General features: G+C 41.0%; 1 protein-coding gene across 1 annotated transcript in view; it reads left to right on the forward strand.

Moving 5' to 3' along the window:
- The first annotated feature begins 13,323 nt into the window (after positions 1 to 13,323).
- The window catches only part of DIPK1A (divergent protein kinase domain 1A), a 92,580-nt gene continuing 86,583 nt past the window's right edge, over positions 13,324 to 19,320 (forward strand). Inside the window, exon 1 of the mRNA XM_045547524.1 lies at positions 13,324 to 13,464. Coding sequence (XP_045403480.1) covers positions 13,411 to 13,464 — 54 coding nt within the window. The 5' untranslated portion in view covers positions 13,324 to 13,410. The remainder of the gene's footprint in view (positions 13,465 to 19,320) is intronic.

Here is a 19,320-nt window from a genome sequence, read left to right on the forward strand (position 1 = left end):
AATTGTTATATTTTACATATTTCTATAAACTACCTTGAATTCTTTTTTCTTGGAATGAAGGGTACTAAGGGATCCATTTTACTTTTGGAGCATGTAATTTATTAAACTTCACATGATTCAAACCAGGATTCTAAAGTCTTCTATGAGGTTTCTGATTATACCATATTTATACCTGTGTCCTCAATACTATCATCAAACTCTATTGTCACAACTCTGGAGTGAACATGAGAGTCACAGACCCCTACGAAGTCAATCTTGTCTAGATCAAGCTATTGTGTTTTGGGTTAGTGAAAAGAAGTTGTTAAGACCTGAATTCTAGACCTAGTTAATCTATTCATTTATTTAAATATTTATAATTCATTTACCATAGACCAGGCATCCAGGTAGGTTTTGAGGATACAATGGTAAACAAAAAATGAACAGGGGTGTGCCCTCATAGAGTTTATGATCTGGAAGTGAAGACAGACATTAATTAAATAATCACACAAATGTAATTGCAGGTAATTATAAGTTGCGATGGATGGGTAGGGCTTTGGGATCATATGTTAAGGGATCATAACTCTTCTTGGAAGTCAGGGAAGACTTCTCTGAATTGAGATCTGCAGGATGGTCAGGAGTTTTGGAGAGGACAGGTAGAGGCAAGAAGCATTTTGGGATGTCGAAATAGGATGTGCAAAAGCCATGTGGCAGGAGGAGCAAAATGCAATGGAGGAACTAAAAGAAGAGGCTTGAGGCTAAATGCATAAATGCAGAACATTTGAGGGACAGTGGCTCTAGCAGAGGCTGGGACAGGTAGGATGCCAGTGACTAACCAGGTGAGCTATGATAAATGACCCAATCTTTCTAAGCCTATTTTCTAGGGTGCAAAACTCTGATCCTTGAGCACATGGTGAGGCTGAACTACCTACTGAGCTACCATTAAAGTTACAAACAAATTTAAGCTACACTTTCTCTAGGGACCAGCATATTGGAAATTGCCACTTACTCAAGAGGAAAACTGTCTATGGAAAACGGGCCCTGGGGAGTTTTTTTAAAAAATCAAATTATGCACAGTCTTGGGTGTAAATAGTCCCGTGATTGGTAACTTGCAGGGAGCAGTGTCTGCCCCACCCCCTTAAGGGATTTGTTAACATATACAATAGGTAAGACACTTTCAGATATATTATTTTATTTAATCCACACAACAAGCCTGGAATATATCATTTTTTTTCTATTTTAGGAATGAGAAAACTAGGAACCAGAGAAATTAGGTAACTTACTAAAGGCCATATAGTCAGAAAATTATAGAGCTGGGAATCGAATTCAGGTAGTCTGATCTAAATCCATACAAATAACACTCACCACAGGGCTCTCAGCAAAACAAAATACCGCCCAAAATTGCCAGTCAGACGTCTAGTGACTGTAAAGATGAGGAGGGAAGGGAAACTGGATCCACCAGCCCTCATTCATCAACACAAAACACAACACAACACAAAAGAAAAGGAATCTTTTCTTCCAAGGAAATGCCCTCACTTCTGCTATCAACCCAGTCAGGTAAGGCAAGGGCATAAAATAATTTACCTATCAAAGAAACTACATGAGAAAGTCTCCAGCTTAAAAGAATGAAGTAAAACAGATAAACTGTTCTGCCTAGAGAGATAAAAGACTTTGCTTTCACAGATGGCCGTGACAGGGGGTGGGTTCTGTGAAACCTGTATTCTATAAAGAGAAAGGAAATGTCACCAGACTTTCATATCTGCAGAACTTTGTCAGAGTCTGTAAAGAGGGAGAATATAACATGGTACCAGCTGTCAATACGTCTGTTTTTAAAAAGAAAACCACCTTTGGAACAAAATGAGACCACACTGGATGGAATAGGATGTCCTAGAGTTAGAACTTGTCATGAGATTATTAAGAAGCAAACCCCACAATCCTGCTGAGTCAATGGGCAGGATCTATTTTCAGTTTTCGACTTGTCCTGAGATGCTCTAAATCTCTTGCCAAATTGAATCAGCACAGCATCTGTGGGTAGCGATTAAGAAGTCTACGTTACCTAGGAAGAGAGCAGCAGAGAGTGTCTGGATAAAAGCATCCAAAAGTGAAGAAAATTAGCCAACTCTCTAGTCATGGAGCCAAACCATTTGTTAACAGTAGGAAAAGGAAAGACCTGCTCTGGTTGGCCCAACTCCATATTCCCTGGGTGACTAGGTATCTTTTCCTACTTTTGGCAGTCCCAAGCAGGACACTGATTGGCCTGAGAATCAAGGTTTCCTCATAAATGTCTTTGCCCAGTGCCTGACCTCTGCTGCCCAGACCTCCTGCTGAGATGTGCTCTTACCTCACCAACCTCTTGCTCACTGAGTTCTTAACCTCCTACCTGGCTTTTGGAACTCCTGGTCTCCTAAAGCATTCCTTTGGGATTTCTGGGCTCTGTGGTTGCTAACTGCATGCCTTGTTTCTGGCATACTCTAAATTCTGCCTGCCTTTGGCTTTTGGATCACTGATATTTTCCTGTCCTTTGGTTCTTATGCACTTCTTGACTGCTGTTTTTCCATGCTTGCTGGCCCACTGTCTAGGTGATTCCTACTTGTAGCTACCCTCACCTACTGGATTTGTTTTTTGGTTTTTTTTTTACCTCTTTTTGTAAAGCACCACCATTGTTCACAGTCCCAGAACTGACATTTGTTTAGAGCTTGAGTGGAGCAATCAAGAGGAAATGCCTTTTTGGAAAGAGGAAATGCAGGATTAGAGTGCAGGCCAGCTTAACCTTTAGAACTGAATCTCAGGAAGGCAATAATGGAGAATATAAAGTGAAAAATATCTGAATTCAAATAGAAAGCCTTTATTGATGGTAATACAGTTAACAAAATAGTAATTATCTAAGAAGAATTTAAAATAAGAACCCTGATAAATCATTGATTCTTAATAATATTCTTTATTTCATATCATGAAAATTTAGTTCCTTTGAACTAAATGCTTTTATCTTGTTATCAAATTTTTAAAATATGAATTTATTTCATATTTTCAAAAATATAAAAATATTTTTGAAATGAAAATATGAAAAAAGTTTAATGGATAAAATAATTTAACATTCACTAACATTTATAGTACAGAATTTATTTTTAGCGTCCCAAATTTGAAACCAGTACTTAATTTTAAATCTAATTGAATTGTTCTATTTTCGTAGTGACATACTGGCTCCTTTTGAAAGGTTTAATTTTAGGTTGTAGGAATTTAAGAGTTCATTCTTAAGGTACACATATAGCAAGCAGCTCCATACCAACAACATGTTTTCTTTATAAATAAATATGTAACTCAGTCTTATCCCTTCAAAAATTATGAATTATGTGAGTCTAGAGTTATACAGCTGGAATTTTCTTTGGAATCAGAAAAACCCAATCATTTCTATATTTTCCAGAATAATATAACATGTGTTTTATTTTATTTTATTTTTTTAATTAATTAATTTTTTTTTTTTGAGACAGAGTCTCGCTCTGTTGCCTGGGCTAGAGTGCCCTGGGGCCAGCTTAGCTCACAGCAACCTCAAACTCCTGGGCTCAAGCGATCCTCCTGCCTCAGCCTCCCCAGTAGCTGGGACTGCAGGTGCGCACCACCATGCCCAGCTAATTTTTCTGTTTTTAGTAGAGATGGGGTCTTGCTCTTGCTCAGGCTGGTTTTGAACTCCTGGCCTCAAGTGATCCTCCTGACTCGGCTGCCCAGAGTGCTAGAATTAGAGGCATGAGCCACAACGCCCCGGCCCATCTGTTTTATTTTAAAGTGAATAGAGCAAAGTAGCAGAAATATGTAGGGACTCAGACAGCCCATGATAGAATTCTGGCTGTGCACCTTCACAGCATGACCTTGAGCAAGTTACTCAACCTCTCTCCACCTGAGAAAGATTTATGACCAACCATAGCCCCACAGTCTGTGACCTATAGCTTTTCTCATTAGTCCTTATTCTTATAACTAGACTTTTGTCTTGGTCCTTATTCCAAAATTTAACTTCCAGTTGCCTGCACAGCACAGTTATCTCTAAGTTTGGAGCTCTGCCCTGCACGTAGGTGGTGGCTATAGACCCTGACGATCTTTGTGCAGACTTCCCAGTTACCACCTCCAACCTGCTGGTCTGCATTTTAGAGTAGTGGTGTCTCCCTCTGAACTACTTGATTCTGTATCAGCTTGACTCTGTCCAGCCTTATGCCACCATTGGCAATTGCTTTCATGAACTATAGCCAGACACTCTGAAATATTTTGATCACTTGTTGGCATGTTATCATCCCCAAGTTCTAGTCGTATCCCAGGGGATGTGTTTAGGACTGGTTCTCTTCTCTTCTTTGGTATTAGTAGGCCATACTGAAACCACCTATACAAATTGATAAAGGAGTACAAGGATAGAACTGTGGTAAGGGCCTAGCTAAAAGTAATGATAATCATTAGCCACTATCCCCCTGTTTGGTTCTCTATAATTGTCACTCTGGAGCCACATAGCTAGTGGTCATAAAGATTCTTAGCTTTCTCCATAGATAACATCACCTTTTTGAAACCTAGGGGTAGTTTCTGAGATATCTTCCAGGTCCTGTATTCCAGTGGAACGGCTGGTTCACTCAGGCCAGCGGCCCATAGGAAGAAACTGACTCAACTGGTCTTGTGACCCCCACCCAAGAACCTGGTCAGCAAAGCAGACAATTTCTACAACCCTACGGTCCTGCCCCAGACCTAGCCAATTACCAGTCTCAATTGCCAATGCCAAACTGTCTTCAAAAATCCTGTCTCCCAAATTCTCAGGGAGGTGGATTTGAGGAATTCCTCCCATCTCCCCTTTTAGTGCTATGCAGAATTAAAAACTCTTTCTCTATGATAAACTCTGCTGTCTCAGTGTATTTGCTTCCTCTTGGGCAATGGGCAAATGAACCTGGTTAGGTGGCAATAATACTCATCCTACTCCTGAGATGTCAGATATGTGATTCTATTTTGTATGATCCTATAGGATCAAGAAAGTATTAGATTATGTTCACTACAATCTGTTTAATAAGACAGAAACATGGGTGACATAGGTCAAAAAGATCTCTATTAATGTAACAACTGTCAGAAGTTTTATAAGAGTTGGTGCCCAGCCAGGTACTGTGGCTCATGCCTGTAATCTCAGCAACTCAGCAAACTCAGGAGACTAAAGCAGGAGGATACTTCAGGCCAGGAGTTTGAGACCAGCCTGGGCCCATAATGAGACCCCGTCTCTAAGAAAAGTAAGAAAATTAGTCAGGCATGGTGGTGTGCACCTGTAGTCTCAGCTACTTGGGAGGCTGAGGCAGGAGGATCATTTGGGCCTGGGAATTCAAGCTTGCAGTGAACTACAATGATGCCACTGCACTCTAGCCTGGGTGACAGAGCAAGACCCTGTCACACACACACACACACACACACACACACACACACACACACACACACACACACAAAGAAAAAAAAGAAGAAAATAAATTTGTGCAGAAAACCTCATTCCCCTATAACTCAAAAACGATTTTTTCCCTAAAGCTCTTTGAGAAGATTCATTGAAGATGCTGGTTCTCCATGAATTTATTCAATAACAGTGATCATACACATCTCAGAACATAGCATTTTAGACAACTGCTTGTTTTGGACCTTCTATGTGTGTCTGGTGCTTACTGTGTGCTAAGCATTGTGCTAAGGACATCACCTCATTTAATCCTCACACAGTTAATTCATGTGTTACTGAAGATGAAACTGAGGCATAGAGATTTTAAGTAACTGGCCTGAGGTCACACAGCTAGAAAGTGGCAGAACTAGACAAACAGAGTTTATCGGGCTCCTGTGGTTCATTCAGAGCTTCTAACCACTACATGGAAAAAAAAAAAAAAACATTTAAAAACAACAACAAACAACTCAGGAAAAGACATGGAATATGCTCCACAAGAAGTTTGGAACCCTAATTACATTTTCTGAAGTCTTCCATTTCTAACTAGATTTTATAGGGAGTAATCAGCAAGGAAACATCTGGGTCCTCTATCTTTGCTATCCTCTGAGAAAATTGGATGTTTCCTGGATTTGGGTAGTTATTCTTGTGCTCAAGAGAATTGGGAAATGTTTGGCGCTGGTCATCAGAAGGGAGAAAACACTACAAATCACCCAATGAACAGTGCTCTGCTGGTACTACCAGGTCATCTCTTGCTGCATTATGTCTCTATGCAATTTTCCTCTTCTGTGGAAAACAAGGCGTATTCTAACATGCAAAATTAAGAGAGCAATGAAACCATATTGTGAATTGCTGCTTTAACATCATGACATTGACAGTCCATACAAAATTCCTGATACCATTGCCAGAGGCTGAAAATATTGTCAGATCATCTCAGGATACGTTCATATCCTTCTGAAGACTATAACCCACCATAATAAGGTGATCCTTTCAGTAACTTCCATGTGACAGGTTTCATATGATGTTTGCTGCAGTCATTGTGAATTCTCAATGCAAGTCTTTTAGTGCACTATTTTCATTAGGAGGAATTTCAGTTTCCAGAATTATAGCGTTATGCCTCGAGTCAGACAAAAATCTTAGCGTCAAATTATTATAGGCTGTTTATTTTCTTGAAGAACGATTCCAAAAAAATAGCATTTCTTCATGGAATGTACTAATAAGAATAAAGCGCAAAATAAAGATTGTCATTCATGATTCTGTTTCAGATTTTGAATGCTGCTTTCAAGTTAAAACATTTTTAAAACCTATTTTTAGATTTTTTATCCTCCTGGCAGCCTCATTATTCATTCATTCTTTTAACAAATGTTTATGGATTATCTTCTATATCTATATCTATATCTTCCCAAGCAGGTTTTTGGGACATAACAATGAATTGGAATTTGCCTTCAAATTCTAATCATTTTTCTTCTTCCTTTAAGCATTGCATTCCATATTAAATGCAGATACAAGACTAGGAGTGGTGGCTCATGCCTGTAATTCCCGCACTTTGGGAGGCTAAGGTGGGAGGATCACTTAAGCCTAGGAATTCGAGACCAGCCTAAGCAACATAGTGAAACTCTGTCTTTTCAAAATAAATTTAAAGAATAGCCAGGCATGGGGACTGGTGTCTGTAGTCCCAGCTACTTGGGAGGCTGAAGCAGGAGGATCACTTGAGCCCAGGAGTTCAAGGCTGCAGTGAGCTATGATCATGCCACTGCACTCTAGCTTGGGTGAGAGAGAGACAGATCCTGTCTCTAACAACAATAAAAAAAAGCAGATACACAAAATACTCACCCTTCTTTATAAGTTTCTTTTGCTCCATACTACAAATAGCGTTCCATAACATTTCGGACACAATAGATTCTTAATATTTGGTGGTGGTGTTAGTGGAAAATTAGAGAACCACTGTATTTTTTATTCCAATGTCCAATGTGCCTTTACGTAGAAGATAAAAAAAAAAAAGAGCCCTGTCTCTTTTTCAATCTGTGTTCTCATGACTTAATCCTAACAGATTTCATTTTTCCTGGGGTGTGACTTCAGTCACCACCTCGCCTTACCCTGCACCATCTAGTGGTATAAGAAGGTGAATATAGGCTACACAGTGTACAGAAAGAATCCATTTGTATGTTCTGTTATCTGGGGAATTTCAGGTAAAACATGGGTTCTTTTTGGTGGAATCATTAATCCAGAGCCTTATCCTCTATTCTCTTCATTTGTCCCTTTCTTGCTTCTCATTCTGAAGCTTCAAAGAAGCTCTTGTTTGAGTCGACTTTCCCAAATCAAATGCTATAATTTTAACTCAGAGGTCACAAAGTCAAACGCCTTACAGGGACCAGATAGAAAGATAAATAAATGCCGGGGGCTGGAGCAGGAAAACTAGGGAGTGAGAGAGACTGTGGCAAACTGTAGAACACACACACCACATACAGGAGGTCATGTCAGCCCACTGTTGGTGTGCAAATGAGAGGCTTGGTTAACTGATCTTCTAGATTTCAAAAGAACCAGAAATCTGGATACTAATGTAAAATACCCCAATTTGTAAATGTTGGACCAGCCAAAAAAGAAAAAAAAAAAAAAAAAAAACAGGTCTGCCCAGGGCTGCCATTAGTAACCTGTCCTCTCATTGGTATTGAATTCAAAGCACTAAAAACACCATAGGTTTCTGATATATCCTTGAAGAATATCTCTTGAGTTCTGTGATTTAATCCCACTGTCAAGGCAAAAGAGAAAGGACGGTTTTTATCAGGGGTCTGATTTGATATCGGCCTAATTAGTGCATTTTCATTAGTCTAATTAGTAGATTTTCATTCTGCAGTTTTTACAAATGTAATAAAGTAACATTCTTTATGTAAGAAAGGGTGAATGAAATATATATTGAATTTGAAATATATATATTCAATTTTGCTTTTATTTATATAAACAAACACGGGCACTGGAAGGAAAAATTTAAAATTAATAAAAGTGATTACCTATGGGAGGTAGGACAAGGTAGAAAGGCAGGAGTATTGGAATAAAACTTCTCAATGTATACTTTTGATTTAGTTTTTATTTTTAACCACATGAAAATATTATGTAGTAAAAATTAAAATAAAATTTTAAAATGAAAAAACATTAAAATGACTTTTTATTACAAAGAAAAATATAATTAGATGGCATAAAATATACAACATATAAAATTCTATGAGGGAAATGGAATTATATAAGTTCAAGAAGAAGAAAAGAGAACACTTTTATTAATACATTTCTGATAGCTAAAGAAATAATTTTATCATTTACTCTTTAAATACATGATATTCTTTAAATGGTATCAAATTGCCAAGGTATTTCTATTCCACTGGACACATCTAAGAGTTGTGTGCCAGTTTTATTTTTGAATGGCAATATTTACAACACAAAACTGGAAATTACTTCCTTTACAATTGTTTATATTTCATGATAAAAATTTTTCATGTTGATATAAAACATCGGGGAATGGATGTGTGTATTTTTCAAAATTCTTTTGGGAGTATGCAAACAAAAAAGTTCAACGACCACTGATCTTGATTTTTCTGTATTAGAAACCACTGGAACCATTCCTTAGTCTCTGGAAGGCCAAAGTTGTATTACACATGGTGACTAACAGGCCACAAATGAGCACCTCCAGACACAATCATATGGATTAGTTTTGGATTAGTTGGCTTTTACTTAGAAAAACAGAAACTTTTAAGTCCCATAAGAATGTGTACCAGAATAGGCACATTTAGATGTCTGCAAAATAGGTCCAGGGTATAGCATGAAGGATGGCAAAGTCCATGCAGTGAGAGGACAGGGGAAGGCCAAACCAGAGGCAGAGAGCATCCTGCCCCAATCTGCCAAGGCTAACCTGCTTGGATCCATCTTGGGACTCATCCAAGCGGATTCAAAGCCAAAGTGCAGGTCCAGTGGTACAAGGTCCCCAGCATGGACCCTGGGGGGCTGCTGTGGCACCAGGAATCTCTCTCAGGATCCTGGGGCATGTGAAGACAAGGGCCCAAGTTTGAAATGAAAATAATTGAAACTGCTTTTCCCTTTTCAAATAAAATATTAATTTCATTTAGTCTTTGGTGACTCTAAATGGAAACCTGAGCAACCATTTCTTCTCATTTGGTTTAAATTTTGTCTTTGTTATATGTTTATATCTATTACCATGAGAAATCCCAGGCCATCAGGTCACCCCTCATCTCTTACCCACTGATCCACTCAAGTCTCTTCACATCACCTATTCTGAATCCTTTTCTCAACACTCCCCAATTTCTGAGACTTTTCCATTTTCAGTGGGAGGTAAGAAAGCCCAGGTGCCTTTGGTGCCAGTAGGAAGATCAAACCATGAAAGACCCAGTCCATGTGAGAGAACCCTCAACATGGTCCCACTCCCCCCCAACCACCATGAATCCCTAAGACAATCTCCTTTCACTGCTCCCTTAAGTCATATTTGGACGAGTTTGGGAGCATGTTCTGCTCTCCCCAGAAAGTTTCATTATGTTAGTAATAAACCTTTTGGTGCATCATCAGTCAACATCCAAACCAAATTTTAGGTGGAGGAGTCTATCATACTTCTGCAGAGTGACCACAACAATGTGGTAATTAGACTGGGATGCATGAAATAGAGATTACGGAGGAATGATGACATGAATGATGGATGACATCTAGGGTGGGATGTGATCATGATATTGGTCACAGGGGAAAGAGGAGTGGTAGCACTTGAAAGCTGTCAGCAAATGCAAAAAATGGAGTCAGACTCTTTATTATATATCCTTCCAGATTTACCCCTGTTTTCTCTTGACTCCTACAGTCCCTCAACACCACAAGGACTTGTAATTCACTGATCCTACACCTTTTACTGTTCTTAATGTCTCCATGTCCACTCTTCCCTCTTTACTCATCTTAAATTCCATGTTGGCCGGGCACAGTGGCTCACGCCTGTAATCCTAGCACTCTGGGAGCCTGAGGCAGGAGGATTGCTTGAGGTCAGGAGTTCAAGACCAGCCTGAGCAAGAGCGCGACCCTATCTCTACAAAAATAGAAAAATTAGCTGGGTGTGGTGGTGGGCACCTGCAGTCCCAGCTACTTGGGAGGCTGAGGCAGGAGGATCACTTGAGCCCAGCAGTTTGAGGTTTCAGTGAGCTAAATGAGCCATGAAGACGCCACTGCACTCTACCTGGGGCTACAGAGTGCGAGTCTGTCTCAAAAAAACAAAAAAATTCCATGATGATTCATAATTACTCCCTTGCTTACATCCTCAACTTCCTTGTTCTCCTCTTCTTGCTCTCATTCATTTAGTAAATTTTGATTAAATAGAATTCTCAGTCTACTCTGCGTCTGCATCCTGGCAGCTGGTTATTGCTGGAGAAAAAAGCACAATCACACTGACTTGTCCCACTTAAAAGTCATGACCATAAACACAAGTGGGCTCTTAATGACACTCAACAAGCATACAAATTTTTTTTGGTCTGCAAATCTTCCCATTCATTCTCCTACAGGACTATTTCACACCCTCTCTTCTCTCCTCACACGTTAATCTTTCTCACCTTCTCCCAGCTAGTCACATTACCTTCTACATCTCTAAGAAAACGCAGAAGAGAACATTCAAAGATTCCATTCCCATTAAAAACAAGTATTTCTCCTAATTTTTTTATTCAATCTACATTCGACTCCACTTCCATCACTAGTTAGTATCCCACATTTGGGCTCCCCTTTGTAGGAGAACTTCTCAAAAGAACTGTATATTAGCCAGCTCCAATTCCTTTCCTCCCTTTCTTTCTTAAACCCACTCCAATCAAGTTTTTCCTCTATTGCTTCACTAAAAGTTTATCAATGGCCTCCATGTCACTAAATCCAATGATCAATTCTCAGTCCTCACTCATGTGTGAGTACTCCTTCCTCCTTGATGCACTAGCTTCACTTGGCTTCAGGACACTTCACTAGGTTCTCCTACTTCACTGGCTGCTCCTTTTCATTCTCGTTGGCTGGCTCATCCACTTCTCCCTGCTTAAAGCTGCATTATCCCCAGGGCTCCACCCTTGGTTCTCTTCTATTTACACTCACTCTCCTTAAACCCAGCCTCAAGTACACAACTGCCTAATCAAAATCTCCACTTCAATTTCTAACAGATACGTCAAATGTAACATGCCCAAAACTGAACTCCTCTACTTGTAGCCTTCTCCATCTACCTTGCTTTTTCCCCCATAACCCTTACCAGTTTTCTTATTTTATTGATAAGATTGTCTTATTGATTACATTTATTGTTTATTGCCTGTCTCCCCCACCCCTAAAACATAATATCCACAAGAACAAGCATTTTTGTTTTGTTCGCATATATAACCCAAACAACTTGAATAGTGTCTGGGTACTCAATATTTATTGAATGAATAAAACCAGTAGGATTCATCCTTAGCTTACTCAGAAATTACTGAAATCTCTTAAATCAAATTGAAACTCAGTGAAAAATGGGCTTATCTGCAAGCAGTAAAATACCACCAAGTAGTTAGGCATGGTGGCCTGGGCCTGTTGTCCCAGCTACTTGAGAGGATTACTTGAGCCCAGGAGTTTGAGCTTTGAAAACATAGTGAGACCTCATCTCAAAAGCAGAAAGAAAAACAAAAATACCACTGAAGTTTAAAACCTGCGTCTGCATGTGGTTTGGGGGAAGGGGCAGACAGAAAGGTTATCTCTTCAGAAACAAAGCACCAGAACAAGGATTACGGGAAAACCACAGTGAGAGTGAGGAAAGGTTTGCTTCTGGAGAAATCACTTCTCAGAACAACAGGCCCGAATGAGTTCTAAATAGCCACCTAAACTTCGTTGGCATCACGTGAAAACGTGGTATGCAGGGTACAAAGAAGCAGGAAAATGCATCTTCTTCCATTACAAGTCACTCTGGATCAACAGCTGTTCTCCGACTAGGGTGGTTCTTTTTTTCCTTATTTGGACCTCACTGTCAAAGAAAGACACCACACCCTGTGTGTTATGTAGACTTAACTGAGTGGCTATGCCACGTCCCAGGTCCCCTGCCTTCAAGACTGTATTTAATTCAGTAATTTTTTTCTTTTGACTCAGGGTTCCCGGGTGGGTCCAGGAAAACCCTGAAGCTGTCTTGAAAACAACCTAAGCCAAAAAAGTCGGAATATTTACAAAGTACATTAAAAAAAAGTTGAAGTTCGTTAGAGACGAACTGGATTGGGGGCGTGGGGGGAAACAGTCAGTGACTTCAGCTGAGGAGAGCCCCGTCCGCCTCGGCGCAGAGCCCAGCGCTCGCTGAACTCGCAGGTCCGCGTCGCCGGCTGCGGCAGCCGCCCCCTCAGCCCCACGCCACCCGCCACCGTGAACAAGGAAGACCGAGCCCGTCCCCAGGGACGAAGCCCCAAGCTTCCCTTAAATTTCGATACAACACGCCCAGACACGTCGTGACTCAAGGAGCAGAGTCCAGAGGGAGCGTCAGTTCTGCCGGGGCGGGTGGCTGGACGCGCGGCCAGGCGCGGCCCGGGGAGCCGGGAGCCGGAGCGGGCGGCCAGGTTTGCGCTGTTCGAAGGCTCGGCGCTCCGGCCGGCCGGCTCGGCGCACGTTCCTCCCCGCGCCTAGCGTGCGACACCCGCCGCTGCCGCGACGCCCCCTTCCTCCTCCGCGCGCCTCCCCTTTAAGCGCGAGGCGCAGTTGGATTTGTGTCGGCGAAGGCGAGGCGCGACTCCCCTTTATGGCGCAGTCGGCGGCACCCGCTCTGACAGCCGCGGCGGCCGGGCGAACGGAGCCGGAGGCCGAGCCTCGGGCCGCCGGCAGCAGTCACTGCAGCTGGGCCGGGGGAAGCGCGGCGCGCGCGGCGGCGGCGGGGGCGGGGGAGTGGGCGGGCCCGGGCCGGCAGGGGGCGGGGAGGCGGGGGGAGGCGGGGAGCCCGGCCGCCGGCGCTCGCGTCCGCCTCTGACTGCAGCGCGGCGGGGCGATGTGTGATTACCATGGCGAGGAGTCTCTGTCCGGGGGCCTGGCTAAGGAAACCCTATTATCTCCAGGTAGGCCGGCGGCGGCCCCGCAACCCGCTGCGGGCGCACCCGGCCGCGCGCCCTTCCGCGCCGCGCGGGACTCGCCCGCCGCCCTCCTCCCTCCCTGGGTCGGCGCCTGCCAGAACCCCGCTGCCCCCTGCCGTCCGGCACCTGGCGGCGCGCCCTCCCCGGCTGCCCGGGCGCCGCAGCCCCCTCGGCAGCGCTGCCTCGTCCTCCCACCGCGGCCCCAGTGCCTCGGCCGGCCCGGCTCGAGGGCCCAGGTCGTTCCGCCCAGGCTCGCTCTCGAGCCCCTCGCACCCTGAGAGCCTTAGGACGTGACCCGGGTGCGACCCCGCGCTCCTGGCGCTGCCCGCAGCTCTTCGCCCCTCCAGGCGGGGCTTGGGACGCGCCGCAGTCTTTTCCCCGGTCTTCTCCGTGCTTTGCCCCTCCCTCGTGGGCCCCCGCAGGTCGGCAATTCTTGACTCTGTCTTTGGTCTTCAGTCAGTGATAGGAAAGGTGGTGTGTCATTCCTCCATGTTTTAGATAGAAAATTACGACAATTTGTCACATCAGTGTTTCCTCAAATCCCCCAAAGTGGCGTGTGCCTCGTGTTGAGCCCCTTGGTTTGGGCTTTCCATCTCACCCGAGATTGAAATGGGAGGTGGGGATCGGAAGCCCGAAGGAGGCGAATGGTGTTTGCTTTTTAAAAGGGAAGGGGAATAGTGGCTGGCATGCGGATTTCAGATACCCCAGCAGTGCGAACGTAATTCTCAGTCAGGTCGTGTGTACTATTCGCGTGTTAATTTTTCATGACTTCCCCTTCCACCCTCTATTCCGCTGCCAGTTTGTGTCTTGGAACCCTAGTATTGCCTAAATGTACTGTTTGGTCACCAGGGGGACCTAGTAGACACCGTGAGTAGCTGAGCGCAAATGCATCACTCCGGTGGAAAAACAACTACGAATCACTGTCTCGCGTGGGTTAGCAGTGTCGTCCGCATTCAGAGAACAGTATTCCTTTACCGTTTACATTAAAAGGCTTAAAGGTATTGGTAGATTATTTTGGGTCAGCTGGTACATTTATAAATTATAAGAAAAGTTGAGAAGGAACCATCATGGGGCAAGTAAATCTTAACGTTTTTGTTCGAAAATTGTATGTGTAAATCTTACTCTGAAATGAGTGATGTATTGCAAATTGGAAGCATGATAATAACGGTATAGGGATAACACTGAATGTCCTGAGTCTTTGTAGGAGGCCACCAGTAGTAATTGTGCCCTTGGGTAACAGTCTTGCAACCAGTCTAGAATGCAACCCAGGCCAGGTGCCTCTTTGTAAGCCTTTATGTGAGTTAAAAAATATCTTTCCAGACTCTATCCCCAAAATGCTTCTTAGAATATTTAAAACGTTTTTACAAAAACTACCTATCTATGCAATTTTTTAGATTTGGTGGCAGACTTTATTTTAGACTTTGATTCTTTTGGCTATAAATGCTATCCGCAGATATATGGCTGTGACATTTTTTGGCGCTATAGCACAAGAGCTTTCAGATTGGCTAAAACTAAGTTGAGATTAGTTTTATAAGTAGTTGTGATTCCATTAATGGCAAACATTTGCCATTTCTGACTTTCTGAATTTGCACATCATTACCTATTGCCAAATTAAGGTAAACTCAGGTTCTAAGGATTTCAAAAGGATTTGGGGGCATAGTGATATTTTATTATGGTAGGTTATTTCTATTGATAAATAAAGTAATTGTTAGCTAGAAACTTTATTGGTTACAGTATTATCTTTGAGATAAAAAATAAATGTTCTGGGAATCCTAGGGGATTGGTGTTTTAAACATTGTCTTGGCATTAATATTTATTATCTTTATGAATTTTCCTTTGTCCCTCATCTTACTGTTTCAATTTAACCAGTTAAAAAAAAAAGGCCTTCAAATCACTCGTGTCATGCCTTCTTGTGTTCCCTATTGCGTAAGTATCTCACCTGCTACTTTTTATGCTTTCTCTACCATTAGGTGCTTCAATCTCAAAATTATTTTAGGCAAAGCCAAATAAAATATTTTCAACTGAGACTATTATACATCTAGTTTCTCAGCCACTTAAGGTTGGATTAATATATACAGTATTCCTTTTCCTTTTTTTAGAAATTTTTCCTGAGAATAAGATCATGTTGTTTTAGGAACAGCATGGGGCATGAGAACAGAGCTGACTCTGTTCACATTTGTGCATCTGATTTATTATGACTTTGAATAGTTACTTACCTTTTTGGTTCTGTAGTTTCCATATCATAAAGTGGAGATTATAATTCTTAGCCAAGAGTACATGACATGAATATATTTGCATAAACTAGATGAAGTTAAATCTGTTTTGTGACATGTTTACTACATTTTTACTAGACAAGTGTGCGATCTTAAATGATAAATACATAAAGGTAAATATGTTGAATCCCTTCAGCTAAAGATTCTAGACTTTTCACTCCTCTCCTTTTATTTATTGAGCATTTATTGACCGAGGTGTAAGCTATGACTTATTTTATTGATTCAGTCATTTACTTAGTACATATTTGTTGGATGCCTGTCATGTGCCAGAAACCATGTGAGGTGGTGGGCATTCTGTGGGAGCTAAGCAAACACCTTTCTGATCTTCATGGAGCTCAAAGTCTAGTTGAGAAAACAGGCATTAATATAATAATCTCAGAAATATGTGGTGACAACAGTAAGTGTTATGAAAGAAAAGGAGCAAAAGACTGCCTGAGAGGAGAGAACAATTTCTCTCTTTTAAAAGTGTTTTACTATGGAAATTTTTATATACATAAGACAGAAAAAAATAATGAGCCTCATATGCCCATCACTTGCCCTCAACAATTACATATCAGTATTTAGTTTCATTTCCCTCCCCCACATCCTCTCCCAACCAAAGTATTTTAAAGCAATCACATCATTTCATCCAAGTATCTCTGTATACATTTCTAATAGATAAGGATATTTTTAGACATAATCATTATCACACCTAACAAAATTAATAACAATTTCTTATTTTTTCCCCACCCTCCTCCTAGATGTGCGTCAACCAGAGAGTACTGACTAAATTTGATTTGCTATAGAGTAGGTTTACAGTGATTTGAAAGGGTCTCTCAGCAAAAACAAAACAACTCTCCCTTTATCAGCTTATTCATGCCAGAAGTTCTTCACATCTCTTTTCATGTTTTGGAATAATGTCTGGTTTAAGTAACATTTTCATGTGAATGTATTATTTTAATTTAGAGCGAGGCTGTAATTATTCAATAGGCATAAGAGATCTAGTTTTGTTTGGAGATTGGGGAAAAGGTGAAGAGGCAGGAAGGAGTTGGATTTATTTCATAGAAAGAGGGAAGAGATGAAGAAGGCCAAGCAAGAGGAGTGGGAGGTTCCAGAGACCTGCTTTGTATGCTTGTAGTTTTGCTTTATCTTGAACTGGATGGGGTCAAAGAGCAGTTATGTCCTTCTTTTCTTTTCATACAGTTTTACAGGGAATTAAGCGGTTGGTTTAATTGTAAAGGAGCTTCATTCTCAATATTTTTATAATTCAGATATCACTGTAGTAGTTGATAACACTTCTAGAGAACTGTAGCATTATGCAATTAATGATAAATTTTCAGCTACAATAGGCATTTATGGGCTAATGTTGGCACCTAATCACTGTGTATAGCTTTTTGTTTATATAGCAAAAGAGAGTCTACTTCTTTTAAAGAAAAGAACTTGTGTATATCCATACAATATAATATTATAGAGAAATAAAGTGAAATAAAGTACATACCGCACCATGGATGAACCTTGAAAATATTAAAGGTATGAAAGAAACCCATCACAAAAGACCATAGATTGTATGATTCCATTCATATGAGATATCCAGAATGGGCAAATCTATAAAGACAGAAAATATTAATAGATTAGTGCTTGCCTAGGGCTGGGAGGGTTGAGGGAAAATGGGGAGTGACTAATAATGGATATAAAATTTTTTTTTAGGAGGGACGGAAATGCTCTAAAATTGATAGTGGTGATAGTTACACAACTCTGTGAATATACTGAAAACCACTGAATTGTATACTTTAAATGAGTAAATTATATGGTATGTGAATTATATCTCAAGAAAGCTGTTAAAAAGAACAGAACTGAGTTTTATCCCATGGAAATGGTGCTTCTCTCTGTCTTTTGCTGCAGATTCTGCCAATGCCAGCTTTTTGGTGCAGGGAACACTTCTTGCAGGGGAGCAATACAGGCACATTGTTTGTCTTTGCAACCTCTCTGTGTGCCAGGAGGACTTATGACCTGCCTGAAATAGATAGCCAACGTTTACCTGAGCAACGAGCTTCTCATAGCAAGGCATCTTTCCCAGAGCAAGCTAATTTACAGTTCCAACTTTCCCAGCTATTTTGTTGAGAAACATTACTTGGGAAATAGCACTTCCTGAACTGACTAAATGGTACAGCACATTGAACAGAGTGGGTGGGGTATATTAATTGCTTAAACCATTTTTAGGTGATATTTTTCTTCCATGCACCATTATGGTGCATACTACTCACACCCTGCTGGGGTGTGGTAACCCAGAATGACACCTACATTTGTCTGTTTTTAGCAGTGTGTTTTCTACAAATTACGATCTTTGTTTAGGGTTTACTCATAGTCTGAGTGAGGCTGATAACACAGAAGCCCTATAATTCGTTGGTTTTAGTTTAGAATACCTTCTTCCTTCTCACTGTCATTAAATCTGAGAAGAATGAAAGCTAAGATAATTTAGGATAATTCTCTATACTTAGATTATGCACATTTTCCATTCCAGTAATTCTGCCTGCATGTCCGGTTGCATATGAAAAGTTGGCACAATTCTAATGGAATTTGAAGTCTGAGATACTTGGGTCCTTTGAAGGTTTTCAAGCCTTTTTAAGTCATCCTCTTAAAAATGATTGCTCCAGCAGTTTCAGTATGTGCTCAGTAGGGCTGTCATGAATGAAAGGATAGATGGCATGTTCTAATTTGGATGTTGGTGCCTGTTTAACATTTCTGATACCTGGCTCTTTGGCTTATATTAGTATTATTTTTTCAAACATGACTGCTGTCGATGGTTTGGTTCTTTATGACTTAATGTGGATATTTTGTAGGATTTAGTACCAGATAGATTTACTAATACAGATTAACTAGTAATAGTGATAATGTTGACAAATACTGTAGTAAGAGTAATATGACTTTTTGTCCATTTTCAGTCTCCAGGATTATTTTAAATCTAATTAGACCCTGTGGTTGTTCCTTATCCCATAAAGGTAGAGGGAGAAGGTCTGCAGGTGGTGTAGCTCTCATTAACCTCATTAGACCTGCTGTTCCGAGTTTAGCTGTTGCCTCTGCCTAAAACTTAATCTCCAGAACTATGATTAGCTTTTTGAGACTGGTATGTGTATAGACCAGCATATACACCCCATAATATCTTAAATTCAAGCACAGAATTACAATATAGCCATTTGATACTACCATTAATTGGTTTTCAAGCTTTGTTAGAAGTTCAAAGAAATGATGAATTCTAAGGCAGATTTCATCCTCATCACACTTCCTTCAGACTGGAGCATACAGTAAAAGTGTTTCTTCACTGTAGTCTTCCAGGTGCCTCAGGGTTTTGTTTTTTGTTTTTAAATTAAAGACTTTATTTTTTAGAGTAGTTTTAGGTTCACTGCAAAATTGAGAGGAATGCAGAGAGATTTCCTATATACCCCTTGTCGCAACACATGCATATCCTTCCCCATTTTCAACATCCCCCATCAGAGTGGTACATTTGTTACCATTAATGAACCTATATTGATACATTGTAATGGACCCAAAGTCCATAGTTTACATTAGGGTTCATTCTTGGTGTACATTC

This window comes from Lemur catta, chromosome 3, assembly GCF_020740605.2.
Source record: "Lemur catta isolate mLemCat1 chromosome 3, mLemCat1.pri, whole genome shotgun sequence".
Lineage (NCBI taxonomy): Eukaryota > Metazoa > Chordata > Mammalia > Primates > Lemuridae > Lemur > Lemur catta.